This window comes from Zingiber officinale, chromosome 3A (genome assembly GCF_018446385.1).
Source record: "Zingiber officinale cultivar Zhangliang chromosome 3A, Zo_v1.1, whole genome shotgun sequence".
Classification (NCBI taxonomy): domain Eukaryota; kingdom Viridiplantae; phylum Streptophyta; class Magnoliopsida; order Zingiberales; family Zingiberaceae; genus Zingiber; species Zingiber officinale.
Genome location: NC_055990.1, coordinates 163,469,905 through 163,491,483, shown reverse-complemented (window position 1 = coordinate 163,491,483; position 21,579 = coordinate 163,469,905). Strand labels below are relative to the sequence as shown.

General features: G+C 38.8%; 1 protein-coding gene across 1 annotated transcript; it reads right to left on the bottom strand.

Annotated features, from left to right (window-relative positions):
- Positions 1-13,925: 13,925 nt before the first annotated feature.
- Positions 13,926-19,659, bottom strand: LOC122053283 (auxin-binding protein 1-like). Its single transcript, XM_042615275.1, has 5 exons — positions 19,416-19,659; positions 18,218-18,324; positions 17,367-17,567; positions 14,875-14,942; positions 13,926-14,250 (listed from the first exon to the last, which is right to left on the bottom strand). Exons 1-5 carry the CDS (start codon positions 19,504-19,506, stop codon positions 14,151-14,153), a joined length of 567 nt encoding a protein of 188 aa, XP_042471209.1. The 5' UTR covers positions 19,507-19,659; the 3' UTR covers positions 13,926-14,150.
- Between the last annotated feature and the right edge of the window lie 1,920 nt (positions 19,660-21,579).

The following is a 21,579-nucleotide window of genomic DNA, read 5'->3' as shown; positions in this document are numbered from 1 at the left end:
ACTTCGACGGAGGTATGCTCACTTCTTAACTGTAGCTACAGTTCTCGTTTCCTATTTGCTTTACTTCTTCCCGCCGGATATCTTACTTGAGCGTCGGAGGGCCATCGCCGGGGAACCCCTCCCCGGTTCGGCGTTGTGTTTGCAGGTACACGTCCGCAGGAGATCCACATCTTCAGTCTTCAGCTAGCCAACAGGAGCACCACATCCCCAGCATCCATCGACTCAGCTCTCGAATAGGATCAAATTGGCACCGTCTTTGGGAACACACCTGAATCCGAGCCAAGGAGATGGAAGAAGCTGGACACCAGCACACTGTGATGCTCTCTCAAGAGGAACTCGACGCGCTCATACAGGCGCGAGCGGCCAAGATAATAGAGCAACAGAAGGCGCTAGCCGATCGGATGGCGCAACAAGCAACCTCAGCATATAGGGGTCGAGCGGCTCAAGAAGACCGGCCGGAATAGCTTTCCATATGGGGACAAAATAAGGGTCCGACCGACACGCAGGTGGAGGTGCCACCCGCCCCAATTCCATTCCATCGGGCCTTGTTCCAGACGCCATCTGAAATCGCGCAAGCTAATCGGGACTGGTCTTCATCGGACAAAGCTCCCGCTCGGGACGCAAGAAAAGGTAAAGCGCCCCAAGCCAACTCATCTCCCGAGCGGATCAACCGCCAATTCTCCGAGGAAATTCTACGGGATCCTCTACCAAGGCACTACACACACTTGGCGATTGGCGAATACAATGGGTCGACTGATCCAGATGACCACCTTGGCAAGTTTGACAACCCTGCAACCCTTCATCAATACACGGATGGAGTTAAGTGCCGAGTCTTCCTCACTACGTTGTCCGGCTCACACAACGTTGGTTTCGAAGATTGTCGGACGGGTCGATTCAAAGCTTCAAGGACTTCAGGACGACCTTCCTCCACCACTTTGCGAGCAGCAGGCGCTATCAGAAGACCAGCGTCAGTCTGTTCTCTATGAAGCAAGGGTCGAGAGAGACTCTACGGGCCTACATTCAACACTTTAACCAGACGGTCATGGACATCCCCACAGTCTCATTCGAAACTATGATGCATGCCTTTACCCAAGGACTCATCGACGGGGACTTCTTCCGCTCGCTCATCAGGAAGCCGCCCCGCGATTACGACCATATGCTAAAGAAGGATAGCGAGTATATCAACGTGGAGGAAGCTTAGGCGGCCCGAAGGAAAGAAGTGTCATCAGAACCGACTGTGCACGCTGAATGAAGGCCACCAACCAGCCACCAACCTCCAAGAGGGCCCCGATCGATGTGGCATGACCACATCAGGAAGCAAGGCCACACGCCGTCCAACACGTGGCAGCCGAACGACCAAGGCTTAAGGAAAAGATATGGACTCCTATGTTCTATGCCTTTCATCAATCCGCGACCCACAACACCCGAGACTGCCGCGGAGTCCCTGCAGTCGCCCAGCCGACTCCCAGGAGTTGTCATCGTCGATCACCTTACCCCAAACTGCGATATAGACGGTCAAGTACCGGACGCCGAGAGAAGATCAGGCGGTCACCCGAGCGGCGACATCATCATCAAGCAAGGAGTGACGACCGCGCCCTAACCTCACACAGGCAAGTCGGGCACTCCGCTCAGGAGGAGGAAAATCGAAGCAACGCCGCTCGGGGTGAAATCAACATTATAGCCGGTGGACCGACTAGCGGAGATTCCAACCGAGCCCAGAAGTCGTATGCTAGACGACTGAAGATCCATGTTGTAGGCTGCATCCAAGATAGGGCGAACGAGTCCGAAATCAGCTTTGGTCTCAAGGATCTTGATGGGATCGAAGTGCCGCACGACGACACCATCATCATCCATACGGTAATTGTCAACTACACTATTCATCACATATTTATTGACACAGGGAGCTCGGTCAACATCATCTTCAGGAAGGCCTTCGACCAGCTCCAGATCGACGGGGCCGAATTGCTACCGATGACAACCCCTTTGTACGAGTTCACTGGCAACGAGGTCCAGCCGATCGGTCAGACAAAGTTGGTCATATCACTCGGAGAGTGTTGGTTGCTACTCGGAATAACGTACTGGTTCCCTGTACAAAAATTTTGTACAAGTCCCGAACCTTTCTTAACAACCTATTGTGTTATTTAGAAATTAAACTTGGAATTGCAAACAGAACTTAACATTATTGATTCCAATTTTAACTTATCTGTTCTTAGAGGTTTAGACTTGGATCGCAAACGATGCTTAACATCATTAATCCAAATCCACCCATGTTACAAAGTTTATTAAATATTTATTTTAAAGATCGACTTCCAGGTTAAACATGACGAGGCGCTAGGCTTTCTTGGTTATGGGATCATCCACCACTTCCTGGACAAAGCCTTTCAAAGAAATTCAATATTTAATCGCCTTATAGTAACCTTAGGTTTAACCACTAAGAACTATCGAGTCACAAGATCGAAAAATTAAAGAAACACAAAATAGAAATATAAAATCGATTGTCTAGAATCAATAGCCTCTTATGTTTGGTATTTCAAAATCCATACAAAGAAAAATTAGTATGATGTGCAATAAAACAACTAGTTATACCTTTCTTTGTAAGGTAAAGACCTCTTGATCCTCTGTTGTATTCCTCACCTCCTCTTGATCTTCTGTTGTATTCCTCACCTCTTCTTCTCCAAGACTCTTGAACCACCAAGGGATGCCAAAATAGGAAATTTTCTCTCTTCTTCTTCCTCTCCAAGTAACCGGCCACCAAGATAGAGTCTTCTCCAATTCTTTCAAGTTTCGACCACCACGAAGAGATGAGTGCCGACCTTAGAAAGAAGAAAGAAAAAGAAGAAAGGATGGTGTGCCGCCGGCCTAAGGAAGAGAAAAGAGAGAGGGAGGAAGGGGTCGGCCACACCAAGGAAAAGAGAGAAGAGAATAGGGTTGTGTTATCTCATGAGACACCCTCTCCCTCTCTTTTATAATCCTTGATCTTGACAAAATAGGAAAGTTTAATTAAAACTTCCTTTTAATCTTCTTATGACCAACCACATCATGGTATTCAAAAAAGGAAAAAAATTTACAACAAAAATTAAAGCTTCCTTTTAAACCATGATGTTTACAAAAAGGAAAGTTTTAAATATAATTAAAACTTCCTTATTTGTTGCCTCCCTTTAAAAGAGGAAATTTTAATAACAATTAAAATCTTTCTTTTAAATTTTCTATTGTACATGGCAATAAAGGAAAGTTATAAAATTAATCTCTCTCTTTTAAAACATATAGACAACTACAAAAAAGGAAAGATTAATTAAAACTTCTCATTTTAAATTATGATTACAAAAAAATAAAGTTTTATCAAAAATTAAAATATCTCTTTTAAACACTATAGATAACTACAAATAAGAAAAGATTTTAACAAAATTAAAATGTCTCTTTAATCTTTTGTAGATCGTTATAAAAGGAAAGATTTGAAAATTTTAAAACTCTCTTTTAAAACCATGAGGATGTCTATAAAAGGAAAATTTTAAAATAAACTTTCTCTTTTAAATCCCTTTCATGAATGGCTACAAAAGGAAAGATTTTAACAAAAAATAAAATCTCCCTTTAATCCTATGTGGCTGGCCCCATGCTTGGACACCAAGCATGGTTTGGCCAGCCACTTCTTGGGCTCCATGCCTATGCTTGGCCGGCCCCTTGCTCCAAGCAAGGTTGTGTGCGACCCATTACTTGGATAAGAAGTGGACTTAGTAGATACAAGGTTTTATAGAAGCTACAATAGGGACCGAGAGGAGAAATTAATTTTGGTCTCCCGATGAGCTTGAGCATCCTGTGTTCGCCCCGAACACCCAACTCAAGTTCATCAATAATGATCCTGTCCGAATGCTGAACCAACGGATGCTGGGTACGTGGCGCTCCCCTGCTGCTGATGTGAGTCTCCGACTAACTTCCCGATGCTCCGGCGATCCTGCAACAAAACCGAGCCGGGGGGGGGTGTCCCGGCGACGGCCCTCCGACGCTCAAGTTAGGCGAAGGAATAAGAAAGTGGCTTAGAAAATGTAGATTTTTCATACCTCCGGTTGAAGAAGTGGAGGCCTTATATAGACCTCTCGAAGGAGCCTGGGCACACCAATCGAAGCGATCACCTGCTTTCGACCATGCCTAGGTGTGGGCATGTCAGAAGGGCATCCATAAGACCATACTGCTACTGTATCAACCTTTCCGTGACGTGATGGTGGGGCCTTTAATAGTGCCCTCTGGCGTCAGGTCTAATCATCATGCCTCTGCTGACATACCATATCCTGAGCCGAGCGAATAGGCCGCTCGACTAACCACTGTTCCCTCGCCACGATTCCGGCCGAGCAGACACCTCCGCTCGGCCACTCGACTCCGGTTCTTCTGCTTTGGCGTCGGAGACCCAACCCTTTGGCTGGGTAATCTCTGGTTCCGCTCGGAGGGGACCCCATCTGTGGGTCCCCCATTTTTACCGCCGGATCAAATAATAACTCATACCACTAAAGAGTTATTATTGAACTACCACATCAATCCCAAATTACATTATGGGCTCCTTCTTATTATGAGTGCATTACAATAAAATTGATACAAGGTTATGTGCGACCCATTACTTGGATAAGAAGTGGATTTAGTGGATACAAGGTTTTATAGAGGCTACAACACGGACCGAGAGGAGAAATTGATTTTGGTCTCCCGATGAGCTTGAGCATCCTGTGTTCGCCCCGAACACCCAACTCAAGTTCATCAATAATAACTCATACCACTAAAGAGTTATTATTGAACTACCGCACCAATCCCAAATTATATTTTGGGCTCCTTCTTATTATGAGTGCATTAATCTCCCTGTGTTTAAGATATAGAATGTTCACTAATTAAATGAGTTACTGACAACTCACTTAATTAATATCTAGCTCCAAGAGTAGTACCACTCAATTTTATTATCATGCTGGACTAGGTCCACCTGTAGGGTTTACATGACAATATATCCTTATGAGCTCCTCAAGGGGACATCATCAACCTAGATTACTAAAACACAGTTTCATTCTATAATCAACAACACACCATATAAATGAGTGTCCTTTATCAATCATTTATCCACTCCACTACTTTAAAATAAGTGTCCCTTGGAAAGACTTTATAATTGTCTTCCAGATTACTCCTTCTTTCGTATCTTTGGTTGTACATGTTATCTTTGGCTACAACCTTACTCTAAGCACAAGTTAAACCATCACTCTTTACAATGTGTTTTTCTTGGTTATAGTAATTTGCATCATGGGTACCGTTACCTCCATATTTCGACCGATCAGATATATATCTCTCGATATGTTACTTTTGATGAATCTCTATTTCCGTTTGCAGTTGGTACCTCAGATCCAACTTTAGATAATCAAGGCAACTATCTAATATCACCAAGCAATATACTAGAAGCCCCACATATTGATTCATCAGGGCATATTGAAAGTACAAGGGGGGGATGATATTTTAGGTCCTGCTCCATCTCCATAAGTTTCTGTAGACTCGACGGCTAGTGGTGATCTACTCTTTAGTTCTGATTCTCATTCATCTTATCACTCATCTCCGAGTAGCTCTGATGATGATATTCCTCGACGAATGCTTCATCTAAGCGATATTTATGCAAGATGTCAACTAATTTCCACTCGTTATCCTCTTCCATGTGCTATTATTGCTTCTTCAAATTTTGTTGAACCTTCTAGTTTTACACAGGCAGTCAAAGATCCAAATTGGCGTGTTGCGATGACTACAGAATTTGATGCTCTTCTTCATAATGCAACCTAGAGCTTAGTCCATCGTACCCCATCTATGAATATTGTGGGCTCTAAATGAGTTTATCGAATTAAGTATCGTGTAGATGGTTCTATTGAACGTTACAAAGTTCTTCTTGTTGCTAAAGGCTTTAATCAACAATCAGGTATTAACTTCAATGATACTTTTAGTCCAGTCGTCAAAATTACAACTATCAAATTGTTACTATCTATAGCTATAAGCTCCAATTGGTCAATACACCAATTAGATGTTTCCAATGCTTTCCTTCATGGACACCTTGAAGAAACAGTTTATATGGAGCAACCTCCTGGATGCATCCTTCTGCAACTTTCAACACATGTGTGTTAACTTCAGAAGTCTATATATGGTCTTCGACAAGCACCTCGTGCATGGTTTCATCGTCTATCTACATGACTTCATAGTCAGGGATTTTCTGGGTCAAAAACAGACTCTTCCCTATTCTACAAATGTAATAAGAAATTTTCAATATTTGTTCTGATTTATGTAGATGATATATTAGTAACGGATAGTGATCAAAACGACATTACTACTTTACTACATCTTCTCCGTCAAGAGTTTCCTATTCGGGATCTTGGCAATGTTCATTTTTTCCTTGGCAAAGAGTTTCTCTCACATTCTGAAGGTTGTCTTCTCTCTCAGAGCAAATACATTACTGGGCTCCTACAACGAGCTAAAATGGATGGTGCGCGTCCTATCTCCACACCAATCATTGAGGGTGGTTTCACTGCACCTTCATCCTCTTCTTTGATGTCTGACCCCAGAGCTACCGTAGTATTGTTGGTGCCCTACAATATGTCACAATTACATGACCTGATATTTGCTTTCGCTGTGAATCGTGCCTGTCAATTTATGCATGCTCCTACTGAACATCATTAGGAAGGTGTTAAGCGAATTTTTCGATATCTCAAAGGCACTATTCTACATGATCTTCTTTTATATCGTCAGTCTTCACGAGAGTTGATTGCCTACAGTGATGCAAATTGGGCTGGATCTCCTGAGGATAGACGCTCTACTAGTGGATATGCTATATTTCTTGAGCGAAATCTTGTTTCCTGGATTTCAAAGAAGCAACCTACAGTCTCCCGCTCGAGTACTGAAGCTGAATATAAAGTTATCGTTAACGCAACGTCAGAAATTATTTGTCTACAATCTCTCTTTCATAATTACACTTTTCCCCAATTGTTACGCCTAAAATATGATATGATAATATTGGAGCAACTTATCTTGCGGTAAATCTTATTTTTCATGCTCGTACCAAGCATGTAGAGATTGATTTTTATTTTGTTCGCGAGCGTGTGACCCCTCGACAACTTTTGGTTTCTTATATCTCTATAGAAAATCAAATTGCTGATATATTTACTAAGTCATTATCTAGACAACGTTTCATCAAGTTAGCACTCAAACTCAACGTTCAGGCACTCTCGTTGAGTTTGTCGGAGGGGGGGGGGGGATAATAATAAAATGGAAATAATCTCTAATTGATTTCAATCAATAGAGATTTATTATATTTGACACACAACCAAGATCGACATGAATTAAATAAGAAAAATAATATTTTCAAATCTATTATATTACTATGTTTATAATTATTATGATTATATACCTTATTTAATCTTTCCATTATTGTGTTAAACAATTTATATAAATAAGGCTATTAACTTTAGTAATAAAATTATCAAATATTTTTATATTATTTATTTTCTCGACCTATTGAATTTTTTCAAATGGGTTAGAAATACATTTTTTTTACCATTTCCATCGTATTTATCTAATATTACATATATGCCCTTATTATCGAATAAACAACTTTTTAAAACTTAATTGAGGATAAATGTTCAATTTATGAGATTTTGAGGGGGGCCCTTTATGGTGCTTTGACTTGGGATCTTGGTCGAGATCGAGCAGAAAGGTAGGCCGCAGGCGCTTCTTCTTCTTCTTCCTAGCCCACCGCAAATTGGACTTCGCGTCTCATCTACTTGCCTCGTCAGTGGAAAGGCGACGACCGCGCCACCGCCTGGTTCTGAGAGGCGGATCCTTTGGGCATCGGAAGGCCGGTTGGGGTGGTCGCCTCGTCATTTCCTGTAAAGAATTGGAAGCAAGCATGTCATTTGGCTCCAGTCTTTAATGCGTGTGGCAAAAAAGGCGAATATGCTCGCCCTCATCGTCCTCGCCAACCCATCCCAGGACCAACACGGAGGAGGTAAATCACGGACAACTACTAGCCTTTGGAATAGTGACTAGCACATAAAGGAGACATTTTCCTCGGTTTTGCCGAGATTCGAACCCCATACTTCATGGTGACAACACCTCATATGCTAGCCACTAGACCCATCCGAAGAGGCGACTCCGGTCTTTAATGAGCTCATTGATAGTGTCAGCTTGGATGAAATTTTTTTGCAAGATTCTTTAATCAGGTTTCTCTAATTGTTTATCGTACTCAGGAGCCAGGCTTTTATTGTAGTGGCAGAGATTTAAACTCATTCACAGCAATGTTATTTTTGGTTTCTAGTATCTCACTCCTATTATTTACATAATGTAACACCAGTAAACTAAGGGTGCAAAAAAAAAAAAGGTCTGTTATGATGATTAATTAAACTACGAAAGTATGAGAAGCAAATAAAGACTAAACAAACAAGGTTCTGTGAGGAAATTAGTTGAAAGCAGAAAAATTGAGAACCAACTAAGTTAAATAAAAATAATTTTTCAAATGAGGAGTGATTTGATCTGGATAATGCGAGTTTGTTCTGTTGCCAGTGTTTGTTATGCAGGTGCTGATGATGTCTCCCTTGAAGAGGATAAACTTCCGTGTCCTAAATCTAAGAAATAGGACTAAAATGTAAATCTGTAGATTAATCAAGATTGGACTAACCTTAATTAATTTGGCTTTGATAGGTTTGTGCCATGCCATGTGATTTGTGATGTTCAGTAAAGGGCGCAGAAGTAAGTGAGGCAGCAGCTAGGATCAAGGTCAAATCATATCTACATATTCTTGACTTCCACATGCATGAAGATGGAAACATCAATGTTGGCGGTAGACATGGATCGATGGTTTCTTGAGTGGGAAACACCACCTGAAAGGGAGGTAGTGAGACTTGGGGAGATTGCTAGGAAGTCAGTGTGGGTTGGATTGAAATGGGTTGAGGTTGATTTGGCATGTGGGGTTTTATTGAGAGGTGGCGTTTGATTGATGTAATGATGCTGGGGAGGCAACAAGCATGGAGGAGGGGGAGCTAGCAAAGTGGTTGTAGTGGGAGATCGACATTGTGGAATAGACTTGACCACGGTTCGGAACCGACGGTTCGACGGTTCGGAACCGACGGTTCGACGGTTCGGAATCGACGGTTCGACGGTTCGGAACCGACGGTTCGACGGTTCCAGGCAGGTCGACCCTTAACTTTAACCGCCCAAGACGGTTACGGTTCACGGTTCAGAACCACTGGTTCACGGTTCGGTTCACGGTTCGTCACGGTTCAAGATTAATATGTTAAAAAAAATTAAAAATTAAAAATTAAACATTAAACATTAAAAATTAGAAATTATAATTTATTAAAAAAAGGGTTTGCACTTATTTAAGTTGCTTACGTATCCCTTTAGGGGAATCAAAGCCCACGTAGTTCTTTTACATTTTTATCCTTTTACATTTTCATTCACTTCCATTTCCTGTTCTTGTCGTATTTGTTTCTTCAGTATCAAAATCTTCAACTTCGTCATCTGAAAGTTGCATTCCTTGGATTCTTTTCTCTGCTCTGGTCCAATCGTCCAGTAATGCTTGGGCTTCCAATGAGTCGGGAGACAAAGTTGATCGTCGTTCATCTAATATGTTGCCGCCGGCACTGAACGTCTGCTCCACAGCAACAGTTGACACTGGACAAGCTAAAATTTCTTTTGCGATCACGGAGAGAACGGGAAAGCTTTGAGCCTTCTGTGACCACCACTTTAAGATATCGAAGTTTTCGCTATCTGCTTCATTAAAATCAAAAGAAGTCGTAAAATAATTCTCAAGTTCCTGTGTGGAACTTGAGGATCCCGTGGACATTTTGTCCGTTCTTTTAATAAGAGTTGTGCTTTTGTAAGTTTTAAATTACTACTAGTAGTTTGTTGAATTTCAGAAATATTAATTTATGTTACATATTTTGCATAATATTGATTATAAATATCATATAAATAAATTCTAACATTATATATAATATTAGTTGGATCAGGGGAAGAAGAATCTTTAATTGGAATTAAAGCATCATAATATAAAATTAACATTTCTTGTAAAACTTCTAATTTAAATCTAGGATCTAAAGCAAATGCAATTAAATAAATTTCAGGAATTAAATAAAAATATTTTTCCCATTTAGTTTTCATAGCTAAGATGCAAGGAGATAAAGATTCATTATTAATATGTTCATTTAAAACTAATACTATATTAGAAAAATTTTCTAAAACTAATTGAGCAGTAGGATAATAAACACCGGAAAGTTATTCGGTTGCATCATTAAATACTTTTAAAATTTCACAAATACTACTACAAATATTTCATTGTTGTGAAAATAAATATATATTAGTATTAGTGTTTTGTGCAAAAAATGAACATAATAATTCTTTATATTGAAATGAATCTTGTAATAATTGGTATGTTGAATTCCAACGTGTTGATACATCACGTGGAAATTTTTTAGGTCTCATTCCATTAATTTTACAAAACCTACCCCATTGTTTCATTATAGATGGATGAGACCATAAATAAGAAATTGCAATTCTAATTGGTTTAATATAACTTTCTAAAATTTTTAAACCATCTTGAACACATAAATTTAAAACATGGCATACACAACGAATATGAAAAAATAAACCTCCAATAATAGGTTGACAAACAAATTTTAGATCATCTATACAAGCGGTATTAGAACTAGCATTATCTAATGATATTGAAAATATTTTATGAGTTGAACCATATTCTTCTAAAATTAAACATAATAATTGTGCGATATTATGAGCATTATGTGATTCATCAAAAACTCTATAAGCTAATAATCTTTTTTGGAGGTTCCAAGAGTTATCGATCCAATGGCAAGTCACACTCATATACGAATGTGTTTGCCAATGATCACTCCAAATATCGGAACATAAAGAAACTTTATTATCTAATTTACTAAATTCATCAATTAAATTCTTTTTTCCTTGTTTTACTAATTTTTTAATTGTACGAGTAAGTGTAGTCTTAGGAACACGTTTAGCACATGGATTAAGAGATTCTTTACAAAAATCTTCAAATGTGTATTTAGATCCAAAACTAAAAGAAAGATGTTCTACGGAAACAAATTTAGCTAATGATTCTCTTAATTTATTATCCGAATATAAAAATAAACCGGAATCGGTACTACCGCTAGTTGAAGAAAATCTTGATAATTGTGTTTGAGAACGGTCGAGTCCATATTCCGTCGGGTGCTTCGTTTCTACATGTCGTTTCAACGACCCATAGCCGCCGCCGGCTTGGAATTTGTAGGAAGCATTGCAGTGCTTACATTTTGCACGCATTTCTCCCGACGGAAGAGTGACCTTCTCAAAATGTTTAGTAAAAATAGAAGACTTTAGAGGAGGAAGTTCCCGAACCTTAGAAGTAATTGCATTGGTACTTCCTTGTGTGTCGGGTGTCGGATTCGGAATGCTTGATCTCATCATCGGTGGATTGAATGTTGGGGTCCTCCTCCCGCGGATTCATTATTTGCTTTCCCTTCCGAGCTCGAGATGATGCACCTCCGCGGCCTCCTTCCATTGTAATTGAAAATTGAAAACGAAAGCGTGTAGAGATTAGAGAATACGAAAATGAGATTAAGAGTAGAGAAGATGTGTGTGAAAAATGATGAAATAAGCTCTCTATTTATAGAGTTTTGATAGTAACGGACACTAAATCATAGCCATTGATAAAAAAACGGTCAAATGATCCTAACCGTTGAAAAAAAATACCTAAAAAACCCTCCCAACGACTACGGTTCCAACGGCTATGAACCGCCGGTTAACCGGCGGTTCAAGCCGTTAAAAAATTTATCGGTTGAACGACGGTTCAACCCGCCGGTTCGCCGGTTTTTACACCCAATGAACCGGAACCGGCCCGGCAACTTGCCGGGCCGGTTCCGGTTCGACCCGACGAACCGGGTCAACGGGCAACCGCCCCGTTGACCCGGTTACGGGCCCGGGCCGGGTCCGGGCCAGACCCGGCCCCGGGTCTGGTCTATTGTGGAAGAGTAGAGATTGGGGAATATGGGCTCGTGATCTCTCTTGGATTTTGTTGGCAAATTAGAGAAAAAAATGATGATCAAGAGTCAAACAAAGGAGAGAAGAGGCCACATAAAAATGTGACGCATTGTTCTCGAAGAGAAAGAGGAGTCAAATTGTCATGTGAACTTGACTTCTGACCGTCACATGGATTTGACTTCTGATCATCCCGAGGGCTTGACTTCCAATCACGTCCGTTATCCGACCCCACTATCATGTACCGTATCAATAATAAAATTTTAAGGTAATGACATAATCAAATAATAATTTTTTTAGAAAACAAATTCTAATAACTTGTTGAAAACCTTAATGACGTCCCTTGCCTTAATTGACAGAATTGTTTGAATTTATCATTGTTTTCCTCAATAAAATGAGGACAATATATATATTTCTGCAGTTTGCGCCTAGCTTCTATTTTCTGTCTTGTACATGCATGCGATAACTTTTCAATGTACTGCAATAAATATATTTTGCACATCTTTTTTTTTAATGTTATTATATTTGGTAATGACCAAATGATGGTATCACCAAAAATTGAATTATTTTATGAACAATTCTAAACTATAAACAATATTTTGTCTTCCATCCTTATTGGCTTTTAAACACCTAGACTGTGTTTTTGAACCAACTGTGAGTTGCATTTTAAATATTATCTTAATGATGCAGAACAAAGAAGGTGGACCCCTTTATATATACTCAAAGATGCTGGAAATGAATAAAACAGAAGTCATTCTCTGTATTAAACAGTCTAAACTGTTAATTTTCCTTTTTCAGCATCTAAGATTTGGCTAATAAACTTTTTAACAGATAATTTATACTTTTTGGTTCATTAGTTCTCGTGTTGTATTAACTCTGAGCTACAACATGCCAGGATATTCACCTGGGTCAGCACCGGTCAGATTATATGCTGGATGCTGAAACTAATCTACTACTACAAATAGAGTTCAACACCATTTCATCTTCATTTCCTGGTCTTAGTTGCCTTGTCAGTGAGCTTTACAAGTTAAATATCACTTACAACTTGTTCTTTTTTTGTTCTGCAGTTTTTTCTCTTGCATCTCTCAGATTGTATATCCATATCACTAAGTTGGACCAACTTGGATCTTGAATTTTTTTGATAAAAGCAAGGAGTAATTTTTCCTATTAAAATTGCAAAAAGAAACATCAACTTGTTATTAAGTGCTTGGACTGAGAATTTTATTTGTAATTTTGTTCCCTGAATCACTTTGCAGAAACTTGCTTAACTCTTATGGGAAGGAACTAGGAATGGATTCAGAAAGAGTTCCTAGAAACATGGGTGTAAGCGGATTTGCGGAGGCATTAGCCAAAGCATGGAATGAATACAATAATATCAGGTTGGATTCAAGAGATGTATTGGTTCTTACCTATAATCATGGATGAAAGTTCCCTAGTTCACCTTTTATATTTCAATTCAGTGCTGTAGTTACGGTGGTTGTCCAAAATGAGGAGCGCAACATGTATGATCAGCACTGGCTCGCTGCTGTTCTAAAAGAGAAATATCCTTGTAGTATCACAATATATTCTCTTTCTTTTTTTTTGGTGTAATTTTTCATGTTAATGAAGGATATGATAAATCATTTATGTCTACTGTCAGGTACTCTCTTCATTTCACGTCTCTGCCTAACATTATGATTTGTGATTTCTTATTCGAGTTGTTTGTCAGAGGTTATAGTGATTGCATTAATATAATATTGCTAGGCATCTTTATCTGAAAAGGGAATAAAAAACTTTTAAATTTTTTATCCTCACTTTTTCATTTCCGTCGCACTGTTTGTTGGCAAACAAGCAAATTAGCTATATTAAATGCCTTCACAAATAACTTACCTTGTAATACTTGATTAACAACAAAACCTTGGCTCTTTGTTAATAAATGGGCTTCATTTCCATCCATAAAGATGAACCAAAGTTTATTACATGCAGAGGGGTAAAAGTTCAGACTTGATCAGCCATCACATTTAGACAACTGTTTATTAATGTTAAGTTTTACAAATTCTAGTTCACATGAGAAAATTCTCTACGCGAAGGCCAAATGCGATATATTGCTCGGTCGCAGATTAAGGACATCACAACTCATCCTTTGCATGAAAGCACTCTTCATCCCAGAAGAATGGGAATTTCAACTTGGCTGCTGTATGGGGCATGTCCCAATCGTCGTACATAAACCTATGTATGATGCAAATTAATTTATACAAAATATGCACAAGCCAAAAGAATACTAGAGATACTGCATCTACCATAACTTACAAATCAATATGCTTAAACATAATACTGCATAACATACACAAATGAAGTATTTTTTTTCACTCATTAAAATATGCACAAACTCCTTGAGAATATTGAGCGTTTTGGATGTAGGCAAATCAGTATTGCTTGAAGTTTAGATTCAAACTTGACCGGAACTTAAATAATTATGATATGACGATAAATGATACAAGGATCAGGCATACCGGAGTGGATGTCAAGACTCAGGATTTATAAATATCCGAATTAGTAAAGCTAACAAAGATAAAGATGAACAGGACTATGATTAATGATGGATATTCCAAGATAAGGTAGACAAAAAGTAGACTTAGTTTTCCATGTGTAATCATAATGCATGAGAATGTACTGTTTTTACATAAACAGAAGAGGTTAGCAATCCTATCCAACTTCGAAAGAACCCAGATTAAGGAAAGATAGCATATAGGAAAATCACAATATATTTCAATTTTGAGAAATATAACTAGCAATAACTTGTAACTATTAAATGGAATGTAGAATAGTTGAAATATAGGGTTGAAATCTAACACTTTGATTGGCGGACGAGATATAGCAACAAGAAACTGCAAGTCCTCATTCTCATCAGTATTCCAAACCTGCACAAGATATGAACTCCAATTCATCTAGAGAAAAATTAAAGTAGTTACTACACCATTCTCAAGATATAATTAAGTTTTATAGATCATATAAAGTTAATGTATTCTTCTATGTTATGACTCTTCTACAAATCAAGTTGCCCATAAAAAAGTGTCAGCTTAAAAGTTTATATGAATACAATCTACAGCATCGCTCCTCTGTCAGTATAGCATAAATGATTTTGCGCCTAAATGAAGCTTTCAGCTTGGTGTCAGTATCCCATAAATGATTTTGTTCCTAACAAAAATTGTCAGCTCATACAGCTAGTGCCATATTTGTGTGCTTGGAAAGCACACTGATCTTTATCTTTTACCACAATGATCTTTATCTTTTACCATCATTGGAACGAACTGCTCACTCATATGAAGTATGTAAGTATATATAGGCATTCTTTGCCATGCACAGTGGTAGTCCCCCCATTAGGACCTATCTCAAAGTGGTTTTATTTACACAATAAAATGTTGGATCCCCAAGATTGTTTTTGGTGTGATCAACTAAGTTAGATTAGGTCCTGGTTTGGTTTAATCCATGTGTCTAAGTGTGCAGGAACTTAAGAGCACAGGAAGTCAAGTAGAAGACACGGCTAGCGAGAAGGACGGCACGGAAGAGAGACGACGGGCTCGGTGCGTCTGAGGGACGAGGTGCCGCGGAAGAGTAATCAGTGGACAAGAAGAACGTACGCGGCGTTCGAGGGACGAGAAGCCGGAGCGAAAGTCTGCTCAAGGAGAAGGCCGGAAATTAAATTTGAGTGAGCCCTATTTCGGTTGGCCGCAATCACCCAAGCGAACGGAGCAACGAAAGATCGAAAGGAAAGCTGGAGCTATTTATACGTTGCAGGTAGAGGACGTCCTCCATGATGTAGAGGGCGCCCTCCATAGCATTGAGGGCGCCCTCCACAGCCTTGAGGGCGCCCTCCACAGCCTTGAGGGCACTCTCATCCTAGCCAAAGTTGATCGTTCGCAGCGGATAAAGTTTTATCCGTGTTGCCTCGCTGGAGGTGCCCTCCATACACTTGGAAGACGCGTTCGCAGCGGATAAAGTTTTACCTGTGTTCACAGCGGATCGTTCCTAGCAATAGTCTGAGTGTTCAAAGATGGTAAGAGGCTTCTCCGCCTACACGAAGGAGTTTTTCTAGTGTTGTCATTGTCTTGAATTAACAACCACCCCGGTTGTAACCAAGTAAAATTCCGAGTCTCTTCTTTCAGTTTTTGTATTGTTTATTTTTGTTATACAATTGCTACTAACCCAAGTCCAGAGAATGATCTTGATTTATTCTTTCAGGCTATTCAACCCCCCTTTTAGCCGGCCTACTCGGACCTTCATAAAATTCAGACAAAAAAGCTCCTTTTGTGTGATATGGTCACACCATAGCTACTGCTAAAAACTTGCTGAAGCATGCTTGTTTCTGTGGCATATTTACATTGTTAATGGAGTAATCATCGTCATCATCAAGCCACATTTATTCCAACATTTTGGTAATGGCTAATATTAATGGAGCAGAAAGTTATAATTTAATGGAGTAATAATTAACACAATTTCTTTCAAACTATAAATTGTTCTGATCCTAAACTAATGGTTGCTTGAACTATCTTCTTCTTGTGCTACGGCTTTGTGGAAACCACACAGTAAATTACCATTTACATATCTTGTTCACCATTTTGATCCTCTATTTACCACAGTTTTGCTAAGATTCATGTACTTTTTTTCTTGCTTTGTTTACACAGAAATGATACTAAAGAACTACGAATGCAGAACAAATAAGAAATTTTAGTGGCATGGAATTGTTTTTCTACCTCTCAATCTCTAATGCACCCTCTAGATATGAGCAAACCTATCTTACAATGTTCTATATCCCAGGTCATGAGGTAGGTAGTCCTTAAGTTTGAGTTGCCTAGGTGCATCAATTGAGTTCACACAACACAAGATAGTGGCCCTCAATTTGATTATACAAACATGTCAATGGTTTGCCTCAAGACTCAGTTTATGGTATCTGCACATAGGTATCCATGCTTCTCATTAAAGCCTTCAGATAATTGATTTGTTCTTTGGAGAAGTTTTACCAATACTATCATAATAGTAAAGATACAAGGTTGGCAGAGTATCGAGGTAGATGTCATCAAAACAGACTTCTTTGATTAAAACCTTGAAACCAAAGATGAAAACTTGAAATCAAAGAAGGAATCAGAATTATTTGGTGTAATATTAACTATCAATCAAGTATCAAAGAAATAAAATCGTTCTTTGTCGGAGATATTATAATATGAATGACCACAGCAACAACAATAAGATATGTGAAACTATGATGTAATGTGGTAAGACCACAGCAACAGCAATTGGATATATGAAACTAAGATGTAATGTAGTAAACAAATTGAGAGTAGTACCTGGTGAGGATCATCCACAGGGATAGAAAATGTGCTATTTGGATAAATTGGGAACTTGGCAGGAGTCCCTGGGTACTTGAGTGAACTTGACCCCAGTAAAACAGTACCCTTCCCTTTTAGGATCACAAAGGTTTCTTCACAAGCGTGGCGATGAATTGGCGTGCTAGTGCCTGCCGGCACTGTTTGTAGCCAAACTTCAATCTAACAAAAAGCTAGACATTCAGAGTAGCCCTCTTATATGAAAACACTCATGAAAGAGCAATATATTTAAAGGCATGCCACCTAATGGCTGACTACTGATTGATTCCCTAATTCTTAAATCATTCCAAAAGCCAACTCATTGTTCCAAAATAGTATCTTCACTAGTAACATGAGTTACAAACACACTACATGAAAGATGCATAATCATTCATTAACTATGGCATATAGTAAGTAGAGGTGTACTTTATCTAAAAGCCAAAAATTTGAGAGATGCAAGTATAAAGGAGAGTTGAGCTAAAGTTTTTGGGCCAAACAATTTTCAGATGCACTTAATATTCCAATGTTATGGTAGTCCACCTGGAAATTTACTTATCACTTTCTTTTCATGATGTCAAACAGCATAAAATTTATTATAGGACCCAAATCCATTTAGATTAGCAAGAAGGAAAGCCTCTCTTTTTGCCAATATGATGCATGATTAATCTCCTGGATCTCAGTTAAATGAGTGGTTTGGATAAATACTGGGGGAAAAAAAAATATGCTACTTCACTTAAATAAAAGAAATTGATTGCAAAAGAAACTCAGCTTAAATTGCTTCAGTGAAAGTTTAAGAACTCCAATAAAAACATTTTATATCTTCAATTACTTACCTCTTTCATTCCATGTGCAAGAGCACCTGCAACGGTGATGTGTGACAAACCTCCTCTCCCAAAGTTACTTTGAGGCATATTACTTATATTCCTCACAAAGGGAGTATCTAGATAAAGGAAAGAAACCATATCAATCAGCTTATGGTAACACTAACTTACATCTCTTTATGATGTAGGGAAACAAGGAGGGACATTAAGGAAATTATTACCAGGCGTTCTTAGTTGAATATTACCAAGTTTTTTCTACCTATACTCCTTCATGAATGTAATTTAATTTATGAAAAGCTCAAAAATTATGGTAATAAAGTGCATACAAAGTGACAACAGAGGATGGTATTGGTGATGCTTGATCTTTAAATAAGCCGTCTCAAAGATAGAGGATTACCATGTCAAGTGGGAACATCATATCCCAAACTACTTGAAACTACATTTGCTATCATCGAGGGACCTTTACAAACTCTATCATGGATTATGTGCAGGGTCTGAAATACGTGTTGTCATGTCATAATCAAATTGAGTCATTTTATGCCAATATAAAATTTTGATAATGATCTTAAACTAGTCAATTTTTCCCCCCAAAAAATGATTTTATAAAATGCAAATCAATTAAGCTTTTTAAAAGTTAGTTTCTATGGCATAAAGGTTGTTGAACTCACTGATAAACATGGCGATGCATATCACCAGGTTGTGTCTAATTTTGCAGCCAAATAAACAGAACAATTCACTTGATAATGAAATCAAACAGGTCAGTTTTTTTCTTATTTTTTTCAGTTATTTTTTCTTTAGTATTCAAGTCTTCAAGTTATCAAAAAGTTAATACCCAGCAAGTAGCTTATATTATTTAGATCTAGCAAGCCATACAAATAATTCGTGCATCTTAATAAGAGGGATTCCGAAGCGGACACAGTGGAGCAAACCACAAGAACTGCTCCCAGGAGAATATGCTTCTACAGGCCCTAGGTTGCAGACTAAATACAACGAACAAAAATTCATGAGTATGATCAGACATTGTACCTTGCCTACCTACGGATTAGACATGATGCATAAAATTTTACAGATTGCAGACTTAACTTACTGAGCTCAATTACAACTACATATAACCTACCAAATTACACACAGTGGATGCGTCAGGAGGAACCGAACTATTCCATTCTACCGCGAGGAAGGGGAGCAGAACAGGAGAAAGAGATCGACTGACCTTTGTTAAAGCACTGGGCGAAAGCGGCGTCGACCGCGACTACCGCGAGGAAGAGAAAACAAAGCCTGCCGCCCTCGACGATCCCGCCCATCTTCCTCTCCTCCTACCTCCCACGCTTCCCTCTATCGAAAGCGGGTGCGATTCGAGTGTCTCTCAGCAGGCAAAAGCGAGGTCCGCAAAAGGGTGCCGTTCCGCCTCTTTATCTTCGGGCATCGCATCGCATCGCATTAGTTATCACATAACAAATAAAGTCACACTAGCTTTGCAATTGTACCTATATAATCTTAGTAAGTAGCTATATGAAATATATATATTAATTAGTTATCACATAGCAAATAAAGTCACACTAGCTTCAATTGTACCTCTATATATATATAAATAAAGCTACACTAGCTTCAATTGCACCTCTAAAATTTAAATTTTTTATTTTTTATTTTTTAAATTTATATTTTTTTAAATTTTTTTTTATTTTTTCAAATTATTTATTTTTAAAATTTTAAAAAATTTAAAAAATTTAAATTTTTTTTACATTTTTTCTTCTTTTTTCATGTTTTTTTCTTATCGGAGGATATTTTTGGTAAAAAAATTCGTTAACCCCGGAATCAAGAAAAACCTTAGTTTTCTGAGTTTTTCCAATTCAGGGTTGCATGACCCTTTTACTGACGTGTCGGGCATAGAACATTACCTGAAAATCATCGAATACATAAACCAAACAATATTTTTATTGATAACTTTGGATGGATAACCAAGGTTATCAAGAATAACCCTGAACCAAATACACCCTATTAGTTATCACATAACAAATATAATCACACTAGCTTTGCAATTGCACCTATATAATCTTGATAAGTAACTATATATATATATATATATATATATATATATATTAATTAGTTATCACCTAGCAAATAAAGTCACGCTAACTTCAAATGCACCTATATATATATATATATATATATAATTACACTAACTTTGCAATTGCACCTATATATATATATTAATTAGTTATCACATAGCAAATAAAGTCACACTAGCTTCAATTGCACCTCTATATATGTATATAATCTTAGTAATTAGTTATCACATAGCAAATAAAGTCACACTAGCTTTGCAATTGCACCTATACAATCTTAGCAAGTAGCTATATATATATATATATATATATATATAAAATCTTAGTAATTAGTTATCACATAGCAAATAAAGTCACGCTAGTTTTGCAATTGCACCAATACAAACTTAGTAATTATATATTGATTCGGTGGTAAGACGAGATCCGCCCGATAGAAAGTCAAAGTAAGTCAACATCCAGGGTAGGCAGTCGATCGGGCAAGATACCTTCCCGAGCGACAGGAAAAATACTTGACCCAACATCTCGGCCTGGTGCCGAGTTTTCGACATTCATAAAGTAGGAAGAGACGAAGGTCGAGCGGGCATCCTGCTCGGCTAACCAAGAACACAGCATCAACTCGGCAGTTAAGGCTCCCTCGCCTGACAAGGTAGAGTCGGACATCAAATCATCGGCCGAGCGGACATCCGAGTCGGTCCGACCTTGGTGTCACCTGGAGGGCGTTAGCCGAGCGGTTCCTTCGCTTGGTCAGGGAAAGGCGCTTGCCGAGCAGTTCCTACGCTCGGCCCGATAAAGGACAAAGGGGGCAGTTGGCGATATCTTCCTAGAAACTAGTGTTGCCGACAAGAGGCATGGTCGGCGGCATAGTCAGACAGGGAATCGTACTGTGGAAACTTCCACTGTCACGTCAGAGTTATGCTCGTGTTACTAAGGTATGACACCAGACATGCTTTTCTGACACATCCATTCCAGGTATGCTTTGAGGAGCGTGTGCGCGCCTCTAGGGAGCCTTGTATAAGGACCCCCGACTTCGATGGAAGTATGCTCACTTCTTTATGTAGGACCGTTAGATTCGATAGAGGGGGGGTGAATATCGATTCGAAAAAGACGAGTATAAACGCAGCAGAAAAATATGATAGACACAGATGTTTTTACTTCGTTCGGAGCCTGTGACGACTCCTACTCGAAGGCCCGTGGTCCTTGACCACTTTCGTTGGGCAATCACTAACAAGTCGAAGTATAATTACAGAATAAGTACAGGAAATGCTAGTGACAATAAAGCAATACCGACAAAGAAAATTAAATAAAAACCGG